Genomic DNA, 13,803 nt, shown 5'->3' with positions numbered 1-13,803 from the left:
GTTTCAGTGATTCCTGAAATTTTCAATTACTAGTGGCAAACATGAAACTTGGTTTCTCTATCTGGCCAAGTTTCCTTTTGATAGAGACATTCACTTTCAATATTCTAATCCTTTTTTTCTATCTTAGGATGCGATTAACATTATAGTATAAACAATACTTTGTACAGTCTTCCTCATCTCTATAATTCAAGATGGCAATAAACCAGATATCTTTCATATGCAGATATCATTGTTAGAAAATGAACATACAATTTAAAATTCTGATGTACTGCTGTATTTGTTCACATTCTTAACATGATCATACACGTCATCAGAGTGGGAACATATTCAACCTCATGATTAAGTATTGTGGTGTCACTGTAATCATCACAATTAATTACATTACAAAGAAAAAATTACTATATATGATATATATCCTTGCAAAATTCTAAAATCACCTCAAAAATTTTAGTGATAAGTAGATTCTTGGTAAATAAATTTTAACATAATTTTTGTCCTACCAGCACTGGTCAGTTGATTCTTCTAAAGAATACATGTAGAGAGAGAGAGCGTGCACAATACATACACACACACACACAGATGCAGGCAAACTCTATAGTATGACCACACATACAAGTATGTATTTACATAGTGTAAGAAATAAATATTAGAACTTAAGCCATATTCAAACATCACTCAGATCAGTAGTATCTGATATGTATCTTTTACATTAGGAAAAGCAAAATAATGTTTGAAAAGCATGGCATAATTTTCACACAACATATTTTTGGACCCTTGGAAAGTCACACTAGTATTTCAACCACTTACCAGTTCTTCAGAGGTCAAATGCATCAAACGTTCAGCAATTGCAGCACACTGGGCTGAATCTCTTATAAGTTCCCCTTGTTTATCTCCAACTACTAGCTCTGGCCAGGTCAGTCCTTCATTCTTCTTAATCAAGGAAATCTCCAAGCTAGAAGTTTAAATGAGAAAAGTAAAGTTACATTAAGCAATTATACAAATTATACAATCAGTAACAAATACTGTTTGTTTCTATCTCCTATAGAAAGAACCCTCCGGTGTCCACAGGATGATTTACCAAAAATCTTGCTCATTTAAATTTTGCATGTGATGGAAAACCTATAATCCAATGGCGAATAGTCCAGATTTAATAAACAAAGAAAGTACCACTGGAAATGGTACATCAAATGGCCTGAAGAGAGAACTGGCTGGAAAGAGTGAGGTCATCCAGAAAGTACTGGTGTGCAGTATGTTCCTGAACTTAATAGAAATACAAGAAGCATGGATCTGTAAGACATCTGGGGAATGGTCGGGGATGTGGGCATGTAAGCAAAGAGGAAAAGGCCTGTAACTAAAGGATACTTCTTTGTGTCTGGAGCCAATAATTAACTTTATTTTCACAAACTAAGAACCATAATATATGATTATTAACCTAAAGATCAAGCAGATTAAATGAATGCAAATCTTAATTTTAAAATACAGATGCTAAATAATTGAAAAGTAGAAATAAGGAAAAAAATTAACTTTGGTAATACAGGGAAAAAAGATGTTAATGTGTTCTCTATTAACTTATTTCAAATCTAATTCTGTACATGTAAACAATTAAATAATTCCAAGTGTACTAAAAATGGCCTGTCAGGGAACCCTGAGATCAAGGACTGATGCAGCAGGAAAGGGAAAGAGAGCAGAGTCAAGGCAGACTATGGACATAGGAGGAGAAGTAAATTGGCCCATGTTCCTCTGGAATAGGAAGGAAAACCCAAGTAAGATGCTTTGGGAGCACCCACTGCTATAACAGAAAAGGGGAGTGGTGATAGCTATTCCACAACAAAGCAACCTTTTCCATGTGCCATCTTTCATACACGTGTACCATATTAGCTCATGCCCTAGAACACAACTGCAAGAATACAATAATAACTATTATAATTATCAAATAGGACATGCAAACTTACCTGCCGTTCTTTTTCAAGACTGTTATAATCACTGCCTTATGAATTACAGTATTTAACATTTTTCTGAAACTACCTATTTTAAGAGACTATACAAAATAATAATATGAGTACTTATCATTAGCACTGAAAATTACTACCACAATAAAAGCCCAAATTTAGTTACATTTTTTTCTTTTTTTTGAGACAGAGTCTCACTCTCTTGCCCAGGCTGGAGTGCAGTGGCACAAAAATACAAAAATTATGTTGACCAGGCTGGTCTTGAACTCCTGGCCTCAAGAGAGCTGCCTGCCTTGGTCTCCCAAAGTGCTGGGATTACAGGTGTGAGCCACCGTGCCCGGTCCCGAGATTTAGTTACATTTTCTCAGGATAAAGGTAATCTTGATAATAATGATGATGATGATGATGATGATGATGATAGTAATAGTAATAATGACAATAGCTTATACTTACCTATATGTCAGGTGCTGTCTTAAGCACTTTACATGTTTTAACTCACTGGTTATAACCACCAAATAAAGTACTGGAAATATTTTTATCATCACCATTTTACAAGTAAGAAAAAAAAAGTATTGAGGTTAAGAAACTTGCCAAAGTCACAAGCTATTTAAGCAGTCTGGCTTTAAGTCCATGTTATTCACTACTGCACTATTCTGCAGTAGTGAAAAAATATATATAAATAACTATTAAAGAACATTTACCCAGTGAACTAGTTGCTACCTAGAGGTCTGAAAGAGTTGATACAATCTGTTATAATTTCCAAACCATCACTAATTTGCACAGCTAATCAGGGTACCCTTCTTGTAAGACTGCATTTATACGTTTTAAAACTAGTATTGTATGCTACCATCCAAGCAAAAAAAGCCCACACAATGCCAAACATAATAAATTACAGATTAGTTAAAAAGTGAGACAACAGTAACTTTTGAAAATGAGAGGTACGAATAATTTACTCAAGTACAGAAAATCGTGTGTTTTTAAACCAACGATACCACCTACACCACGTTGTAATTATCTTTTTTAAACACAAAATAATAATCAAACACCTCAAATTTAATGGAAAAATAATACTGATCTATGTTGATGCACTGAATGCTGAACTACTTACATGAAGTGAAGCTATTCCCCTAGACCTTTGCTGGGTTACCGCGTGATGACTTACATTTAACAATACGTTCTAGTTGGTTTGCCAATTTGTAAATGTGACTCACATACACATAAACATAATTTAAATAGAGTATGTGGAGATACAAAATACTTTTAAAAGAACCTTTCCAGCAATTATTTTTGATGTATTAAAAAGTGTAACAAAATCACCAAATGTCTTCATTAATGAAATGTAAGATACCTACTTTTACAACTCCAAACTTTCTATGAGCTAGATATATTTGTCTTAGATGCTCATGATTGAGATTTGTATCAGATTCACATGGATCATATACTACTAATTAAGAACTATACTTTGTGTAAAAACATCTAAGTTATCCTCTATGTAACATTAACTTAAAGCACAAGATTTAGGTCATATTTTAAATCAACCATTTCTCATTTCTGACCAAATCTGACGATTTAAAAAATTAACTGCCTAACTCTATTCATTAATCCATCACTGAATTTAATAATTACTAAGACTTGATTTAAATTAAAAGAAAATAATTTTATTAATCCAAATAAGTGGGGAATAAATTGCCTGGAATAATAGATTTGCAAAATGGCACAGTAGTGGGGGGCAAAGGATTATAGTTTTATAAGACACTTAACTTTATCTTTTTTAAAAAGATAGTTTTGCTCCCTTAATTGAGGTATAATTTATAAATAAAATTTACAGATTTTAAGTGTAGAATTTACTGAGTTTGACAAATGCATACACCTTTGTAATCCAATGAGGATACTGAATTATTTCCACCATACAGGCAGTTCCCGTGACCTTTCTCCAGTCAATCTCCCTACACCCTATAGATAACAAGTGTTTTGATTTGTATCACCATAGATTCGTTTTGCCAGTTCTAGAACTCCATATGTGGAATCATACAGTACGATTTTTTGTCTTTGGCTTCTTTCACTCACATATTTTTAATTCATTCATATTGCTTTTTATTTATTGCTAGCACTTTATGACAGAGTAGCATTTCATTGTATGAATAGACCACACATTATCCATTCACCTTTTCAGTAACACTAGAGATGTTTCCAGTTTCTGGCTTTTGTAAGTGTGCCTGCTCTGAATATGTGTTTGCAAATTTGTTTTGGCTTTGTTTTGTTTTTTAATATATATTTTCAGCTGGGCATGGTGGCTCACACCTGCAATCCTAGCACTTTGGGAGGTCGAGGCAGGCAGATCCCTTGAGGTCAGGAGTTTGAGACCAGTCTGAGCAACATGGCAAAACCCCATCTCTATAAAAAAATCACAAAAATTAGCTAAGTGACTGTGCCACTGCACTCCAACCTGGGCAACAGGGTGACACCCTGTCTCAGAAAAAACAAAAAATTATATACATTCATTTATTTTGGTTAAACATCAAGGAGTAGAATTGTTAGATTAAAAATCAGCATATGTTTAACTTGATAAGAAACTACTAAACAGTCTGTGAAAGTGATTGTATTATTATTTTACACTTGCACCAGACATGAATGAGTTGCTGGTGCCCCACATCCTTGCCAAAGTTTGATACTGTCAGTCTTCAAAGTTTTAGTCACGTATTGGTGTCTCACTCTAGTTTTAATTTTCCTAATGTCTAATGATAATTACCTTTTGATGGGCTTACTAGCTGTTCAAGCTGTTCACGTATCTTCTATTGTGACAGGTCTATTCAAATAATTTGACCATTTAAAAAAATTGGCTTCTTTTTATTATGAATTTGTAAGGCTTCCTTATACACTAAGAATGAAAGTCCTTTGTTTAAGATGAGTACTGTGAATATTTTTTCCCAGTCCATGGCTTACCTTTTAGTTTTCTTAATGGTATCTTTAGAAGAACAAAAATTTTTAATTTTGCCATGCAGAAAATTCCTGATTTGATGAAGTTTAACTTATGTATTTCTTTTTTTTTGAGACGGAGTTTCTCTCTTATTGCCCAGGATGGAGAGCAATGGCCCAGTCTCGGTAACCTCCGCCTCCTGGGTTCAAGCAATTTTCCTGTCTCAGCCTCTGAAGTAGTTGGGATTACAGACACCCGCCACCACGCCCAGCTAATTTTTGTGTTTTTAGTAGAGACGGGGTTTCACCATGTTAGTCAGGCTGGTCTCGAACTCCTGTCCTCAGGCAATCCACCCGCCTCAGCCTCCTAAAGTGCTGGGATTACAGGCATGAGCCACTGTGCCTGACCACTTACGTATTTCTTTTATGGCTCTGTGTACTGAACACACAATTCACAAAAGAAATGTAAATGGAGAATTTACATAAGAAAAAATTACAATTTACAAAGAAATATTAATTATTCCGCTTTTAGAAATTTATCCTTCATATATACTTCTACACATGTGAAATAATATGTATATACACAGATATTATTGAAAACAACCTAAATTAACACAATAGAGGATTCATTGTCTAAAATGATGGTGCAGTTGATAGAATAAAATACCATGTCATAAAAGAGAATTTAATAATTTTCATATATTCATTATGGAAAGATCCCTAAGATTTATCATTGCAAGTGAACAAAACCAAGATGTATAATTGTGTAAAGTATGTGTTAAAAACTTTTTTGCTGTTGTTAGAGACAGGATTTTCTCTTTTTGCCTACTCTGGTCACAAACTCCTGGCCTCAAGCAATCCTCCTACCTCAGCATCCCAAACGTTGAGATTAGAGGCATGAGCCACTGCAGCTAGCCATCAAAAGTAGTTTTCCTTAAAGAAAAGAAAAATGTATGTCTGGTGCTTGAATGTATGCAAAATGTAACAACACTGATTGTGAGTGGGAGGATGGGTGACCCATAGGCTTGTGTTGGAGGTAGACTTCTCACTCTATATCCTTTTGTATATTTTAAATTTTAAAGAATGGAAATATATTATCCAGCCAGTAAATTAAAGTTAAAAAAATTATTTCTATTAAAAAGTTTGAAAAAGTGCAATTTAAAATAAATAGCCATTTTCAACTATGATTATTATTGTATCCAGAGCTGGTAAAACAAAGCACTACCATATTCTCCAAGTGATAATTATGCTATTATCTTTAATTTCAACTAGAAACATGCTCTTTGACACAGTAATTCTATTTTTAATGTATCTTAAGAAAAGTAACCAGTAATACAGACAGAACTATTGTATTAATCTCTGATGTATCCACTGTGGAAAGAGTAAAAAGAAAAAAAGATAATAGAATATTAAAATTATAAAAATACCTATTACTCTCTTTAATTATCCATGTACTGCTTTCATGATCAATGGATGAATAGAGTTTTCCTTCTAAAAACTGGTGATCCTTCAGTACAATGTTGATGTGATCAGGCAAAAACTGTACTTGAATGTCCTCCTTAGTACTGTCTTCTGGAAGCCTTATCGTTACTGTCAAATCATCTTCAGTCTGTTGCCAGTAATACAGAGGTTCTATTGGGAAAAGAAAAATGCATCATGTAATAAGAAATTAGAGAAAACATACACACACATAAAACCTATCTAAAAGAATTTTAGTATATTTACTAGTGATTATCTCACAAAATGTAATTATAAACAAACATGCACAGATCTCTTTGAGGAATTTTCACTCACAGATTTGTAGTAATTAACATGAAAATTTCCCCTTCCAGACTCACCTAATGCTTGAGGAGATAAAGCACTCATAAAATACTAATGATAGCAATCCTTTATCCTCATTTCTTCCCTCTCTCCCTCCCTTCATCCCTCTTTCACTCCTTCCCTTAAACATACACACACACACACACACACACACACACACACACACACACAGAGTGATTCCTTAGTTCAAAAGAACACAAAATATGTTACCCAGAAAAGCTAGCAAAGCGGTTACATAATAATATCTCAATGGATAGCTTCTGCCAGATCATGGGAATGGAAGGATGTGCAAAATCGCATACACTTTTAGTATAAATTAAAGGCCATACTACCCCAACCCTTCCTGTGCATACATCACAGTGCAGCAGGGCCCTCTCCACTCCACATCTAAGCAGACCTCCAGGCATTCAAAGCACCTCCTTGCCCAGACTGGCAGCCTGAACTGCCCCACGTTTCCTATGCGTAGATCTGGTGTAGGGGGGCCCTCTCTGCTTCACACTCAGGCAGACCTTCAGGCATTCAAAGCACCTGTTTGCCTATTTCAACAGCCTGAGTTAACCTACATTTCTTGTGCAGAGATGTTCATACAGAGGGGCCCTCTCTGCTCCCTGCCCAGGCAGAGCTCCAGGCACCTGTGGCTCTCCTAAATTAGGAGTTCATGCCATCTCCCGAACCCTGTCCAGAGAACGTGGGGCTGGGGGTGTTTCTTAGGCATGCCTGTGGGCATTTAGTGGCTGCCAGGTAGATTCTCCCTCAGCGCTGGTGCCCACACCTGCCACAGGGGGGATCTGTAGGCAGATCTGCCCAGTCTCATCCTGCCCATCTTGGCACCCAATCCCCAGGGCTGAGCAGGGAGCTCAGACAACTGTGCAATCCAAGAATCAGCCCATTGCCTGAGGCAACAGAGAGTTCTCCCAGTAAACACGGATTAAGTATATACCCAGCTGCACTGGCTGCAATTGGCTGTTACTAATAAGCACCATCTACCGGTTTGTAGGTTAAACTGCATAGCCCAATATACAACCTGCCAACAGAAGTGCATAGGGCTATGGAAGGAAAGCCCAAAGACCCTACTCAGCATTCTCTACAGTCACACCCCCAAGAGAAGGGAAGAGGAAGAAAGAAAAAAACCTATATATATATATATATATATAAAAAATAAGGAAAGAAAGAAAAAAGAATCCTACCTGCACAAAAATATTATAAAAATTAGAAGTGCCAGGATCTCTAGATAAGAAACCAGAAAACCAAATACCGCATGTTCTCACTCATAAGTGGGAACTGAACAATGAGAACACATGGACACAGGGAGGGGAACATCACACACCAGTGTTGTCGGCGTGTGGGGGGCTAGGGGAGGGATAGCATTACGAGAAATACCTAATGTCGATGACGGGTTGATGAGTGCAGCAAATTACCATGGCAGGTGTATACCTATATAACAAACCTGCACGTTCTGCACGTGTATCCCAGAACTTAAAGTATAATACAAAAAAATTCAAAAAAAAAAAAAAAAAAAAAAAAAAAAAAAAAGAAACCTGTGCAAGAATTGTGGCACCATAAAAAAATCTGAATGTAGTGACACAACACAAAATATCACTAGCTCTCTAGAAATGGTCCTTAACCAAAATAGAAACTCAGAAATAAGAGACAAAGAATTCAAAGCATGGATTGCAAGGAAGCTCAACAAGATCTAAGACAAGGGTGAAAATCAATACAAAGAAACTTCTAAAGCAATCCAAGAAATGAAGGAAGAGATAAACATCTTTAAAATAAATCAATACAAACTTCTGGAATTGAAAAACTCACTTATGGAATTTCCAAATACAATTGAAAGCTTTATCAACAGATTGGACCAAGCAGAAGAAAGAATTTCAGAACCTGAAGGCCAGTCTTTCAAACTAGCTAGCTAGACAAAAATAAAGAAAAAAAGAATTTTAAAAAATGAATAAAGTCTCTTAGAAATATGAAATTATATAAAGTAACCAAACCTATGAACTACTGGCATTCCAGAGAAGAAATACTAAACAAACTGAAAAACATATTTGAGGGAATAATTCAGAAAATTTCCCTAATCCTGCTAGAGGGGTAGACATCCAGGTATAAGAAATCAAGAGAACACCTGAGAAATACTATACAAAATGAAGATCACCAAGGCATATAGCACGAGACTGTCCAAGGTCAACACTAAAGAAAAAACCTTAAAGTCACCTAGAGAAAAGAGATTACAAACAAGGGAACCCCATTAGGCTAACAGCAGACTTCTCAGCAGAAACCTCACAAGCTAGGAGAGATTGAGGGCCTATTTGCAGAATTTTTAAAGAAATTCCAACCAAGAATTTCATACCCACTAAACTAAGCTTCATGAGTGAAAGAGAAACAAAATCTTTTCCAGGCAAGCAAGCACTAAGAGAATTAGTTACCACTACACCAGCCTTAACAAGAAATCTTTAAGGAAGTTCTAAACAGGGAAACAGAAGAACAATATCTGCTACCACAACAACACAAGGACAGAGTCACAGTCCCTGTAAAGCAACTGCACGATAGAAACTACGAAGCAACCAGTAACAACTTCATGATAGAATCAAAACTTCACATAAGAATATTAACCTTAAATGTAAATGATCAAAACATCCCGCTTGAAAGGCACAGAGTGGAAAGTTGGAGTTAAAAAAAAAAAAAAAAAAAGGCCCATCTGCATTCTACAAGAGACTCATCAGACACATAATGACACTCACAGGTTCAAAGTAAAGGGCTGGAGAAAAACCTGCTATGCAAATGGCAAACAAAAAGGGAAGGGGTCGCAGTTCTTACATCAGATAAAACATACTTTAAACCAACAAAGGTAAAAAAGGATAAAGGGCATTACATAATAATAAAGGGTTTAATTCAATGAGAAGACTGAACTATCCCAAATATCTGGGTGCTCAACATTGGAGCACCCAGATACATAAAACAAGTACTTCTAGACCTATGGAAAGACTTAGCCACAAGACAATACTGGGGAACTTCAACATACCACTCACAGCATCCCACAGATCATCAAGGTAGAAAACTAAAGAAAAATTATGGACTTAAATTTGACACTTGATCTAACAGACATCTACAGAAGACCCCACCCATCAACCACAGAATATAAATCCCACTCATCTGCACACAGAACATACTCCAAGATCACTCACACGCTCAGCCATAAAGCAAGTCTCAATAAATTATAAAAAATGAAATCAGACCAATCATACTCTAAGATCAGAGTGGAATAAAAATAGAAATCAATACCAAGAAGATCTCTCTAAAATCACGCAATATCATGGAAATTATCTGGGATGCAGCAAAAGCAGTGTTAAGAGGAAAGTGCTATGTATCTACCTCAAAAAGTTAGAAAAATCTCAAATTAATGATCTAATATCACACCCAGAAGAACAAGAAAAAAACCAAATTAACACCAAAACTAGCAAAAGAAAAGAAATAACTAAAATCAAAGCAGAACAGAATGAAATTGAGACCCAAATATCCAAACAAAGAATCCATGAGACCAAAAGTTTTTTTTTGAAAGGATAAACAAGATCAATAGGCTGTTAGCTAGATTAACAAAGAGAAGATGCAAATAAACACAGTCAGAAATGAAAAGGTAATTACAACCAATTCCACAGAAATACAAAAAAAATCCAGAGACTATTATGAACCCCTGTATTACCCAAACTAGAAAATTCAGAGAAAATGGATAAATCCCTAGAAAACAATCTCCCAAGATTGAATCAGAAAGAAACTGAAACCTTGAGCAGACCAATATCAAGTTCCAAAATTCAATCAGTCATAAAAAATCTATCAACCAAAGAAAGCCCTGGGCAGACGGATTCACATCCAAATTCTACTAGACATACAAGGAAAAGCCGGTACCAATTCTACTGAAACTATTCCAAAAAAATCGAGGAGGAGGAACTCCTCCCCAACTCACTCTATGAAGGCAGCATCACCTTGATACCAAAACCAGGCAAAGACACACAAACAAATAAAAATTACAGGTCAATATCCCTGATGAACACAGATGCAAAAATGTTCATCAAAATACTAGTAAGCTGAATCCAACAGCACATCAAAAACTTAATTGACTATGATCAAGTAGGCTTCCTTCCTGGGGATGCAAGGTAAGTTTAACATATGCAAATCAATAAATGTGATTCACTACATAAACAGAATTAAAAACGAAAATCATAGGAACACTTCAATAGATGAAGAATAAGTGTTCAATAAAATTCCACATCCCTTCATTTTACAAATCCTCAAGAAACTAGGCATCAAAGGAACATACTTCAAAATAACAAGAGCCATCTACGACAAACTCACAGCCAACATCATACTGAAGAGGCGAAAACGAAGCATTCCTTTTGATAACTGAAACAAAACAAGGATGCCTACTCTCAACAGCTCTTATTCAACATAGTCCTGGAAGTACTAACCAGAGCAATCAGGCAAAAGAAATAAATAAAAGGTATCCAATTAGGAAAAGTCAAACTTTGCAGATGATATAATTCTATAGCTAGAAAATCCTAAAGATTCCACCAAAAGCCTCCTGGAACTGACAAATGGCTTCAGTAAAGTTTCAGAATACAAAATCAATGTATGAAAACCAGTAGCATTTCTACAAACTAATAATGTTCAAGCTGAGAGCCAAATCAAGAACACAATCCCATTTACTGTAGCTGCCAATAATAATAATAATAATAATAATAAAAAAATACCTAGGAATTCATCTAACAAGGAGGTGAAAGAGCTCTGCAAGGAGAATTACAAAGCACTGCTGAAAGAAATAACAGATGACACAGATAACTGGAAAAACATTCCAAGTTAATGGGTTGGAAGAATCAGTATCATTAAAATGTCCATACTGCTCAAAACAGTCTACAGATTAAATGCTATTCCAATCAAACTGCCAATATTATTTCACAGAACTAGAAAAAACTATTCTAAAATTCATATGGATCCAAAAAAGAGCCCAAATAGCCAAAGCCATCCTAAGCAAAAAGAACAAATCCAGAGGCATCACACTAACTGACCTCGGAGTATACTACAGGGCTACAATAACCAAAAAGGGTACAAAAACAGATACACAGACCAGTGGACCAAGAAATAAAGCCACACACCTATACTCATCTGATAATCTTTGATAAAGGCAGCAAAAACAAGCAATAGGGAAAGGAGTCCCTATTCAATAAGGGTGCTGGGATAGCTGGCTAGCCATATGCAGAAAAATGAAACTGGTTCCCTACCTCTCACCATATACAAAAATTAACTCAAGATGAACTGAAGATTTAAATGTAAGACCTCAGACTGTAAGAATCTTAGAAGAAAACCTAGGAAACACCATTGTGGACACTGGCCTTGAAAATGAATTATGACTAAGTACTCAAAAGTAATTTCAACAGCAAAAAAACTGACAAATGGTACCTCATTAAATGAAAGACTTCCTCCACAGAAAAAGAAACTATGAGTAAACAAATTATAGAATCAGAGAAAATATTTGCAACTATGCACCCAACAAAAGTCTAATATCAAGGCTCTATAAGGAACTTAAACAACTGAACAAGCAAAGAACAAATAACTCCATTAAAAAATAGGCAAAAGACATGAACAGCACTTCGCAAAACAAGACATACAAATGGCCAACATGCAAAAATACTCATCACTAATCATCAGCACTATCAAAACTACAAGGATAGTATCATCTCACACCAGTCAGAATGGTTATTAAAAAGTCAAAAAACAACACATGCCGATAAGGCTGTGGAGAAAAGAGAATGCTGATACACTATTGGTGGGAATGTCAATTAATTCAGCCCCTGTGGAAAGCAGTTTGAAGATCTCTCAAAGAACTTAAAACAGAACTACAGTTCAACCCTGTAATCTCAACACTGGATATATATATATATATAAAAAAATAAGTAATTTTTTTGCCAAAAAGACACATGGGCTAGTATGTTCATCACAGCACTATTCACCACAGTAAAGACATGGAATCAACATAGGTGGCCATCAACAGCGGACTGAAAAAAACAATGTGGCACATATACACCATGGAATACTATACAGCCAGGTGAAAGAACAAAATCATGTCCTTTGCAGACACATGAATATAGCAAGTTGCCATAATCCTATGCAGATTAGTGCAGGAACAGAAAACCAAACACCACATGATCTCACTTATAAGTGTGAGCTAAACACTGGGTACTCATGGACATAAAGATGGCAACAACACACACTACGGACTACTAGAGGGGCTAGAAAGGGTTGAAAAAATAACTGTTGGGTACTATGCTCAGTACCTGGGTGACAGGATCAATCGTACCCCAAATCTCGGCACCATGCAAATACACCCAGGTAAAACAACATTCACATGTACTCCCTGAATCTAAAATAAAAGTTGAAATTTTAAAAATGTATTAATTAATTAAAGGCCATGGATGTAGACTAAAGGGAAAGTCACAATTTTTTAATCACCTCCCCACTGTATACATTGTTGAATGTATGCAAACACCGAAATAATTTTCTTAATTATTGGTTTCTTTGAGTACCTTTCTATGCCTTTAGAGATTGTGTTTTAGGTCTTTAAAAACATATTATTAAAATGCCAAACAGCCAATAGATAATACCAGTCTTCCTGAAGTTAACAGAAAGGAAACCAGTATATATATTAATATTCAGAAACTATTACACATGCCAATCAATGACCAAACTACCCATAATTTTTAAAAATTACAACACTTTTCCTTTATTACTGTGAAAATCCTATGACAAAATAAACAATGAATTTGGGGGGAAGTCAAGATATAGCATGAGATGTTATCAAGAAAAACAATACCTGTGGTAGTAATTTAAACACATGATGTGTCCCACTTAGGCTTCAATCTCTCTTGGAACTACATGGTTCCAAGTTATCTGGGCAGAATGGCTCCAAAGATTAAGGCATTCATTCTACTCCCTCACAATTGCTTACCAAAGGAATTCTAAAGACACATGATCTAGAGAAATAAATAGCTATTCTGGCTAAGCTTTAGATGAGGTTAGCATCCTAATTAGACAGAATAGTAACATTTATTCAGGAAAGGATCTTAGAGAT

The 13,803-nt window shown here is 35.5% G+C and overlaps 2 protein-coding genes across 2 annotated transcripts in view; one reads left to right on the top strand and one right to left on the bottom strand.

The window, feature by feature from the left end:
• Nucleotides 1–13,803, top strand: part of EBAG9 (estrogen receptor binding site associated antigen 9) — a 1,013,262-nt gene that overhangs the window by 724,404 nt on the left and 275,055 nt on the right. The window lies entirely within an intron of this gene.
• NUDCD1 (NudC domain containing 1) overlaps nt 1–13,803 on the bottom strand; it is a 92,312-nt gene that overhangs the window by 34,030 nt on the left and 44,479 nt on the right. Inside the window, exons 6-7 of the mRNA XM_050801380.1 lie at nt 6,293–6,497; nt 808–952 (exon numbers count right to left, since the gene is read on the bottom strand). Of these exons, the coding sequence (XP_050657337.1) occupies nt 808–952; nt 6,293–6,497 (350 nt within the window). The remainder of the gene's footprint in view (nt 1–807; nt 953–6,292; nt 6,498–13,803) is intronic.

This window comes from Macaca thibetana, chromosome 8 (genome assembly GCF_024542745.1).
Source record: "Macaca thibetana thibetana isolate TM-01 chromosome 8, ASM2454274v1, whole genome shotgun sequence".
Lineage (NCBI taxonomy): Eukaryota > Metazoa > Chordata > Mammalia > Primates > Cercopithecidae > Macaca > Macaca thibetana.
This window is presented reverse-complemented; position numbering and strand designations above follow the sequence as displayed.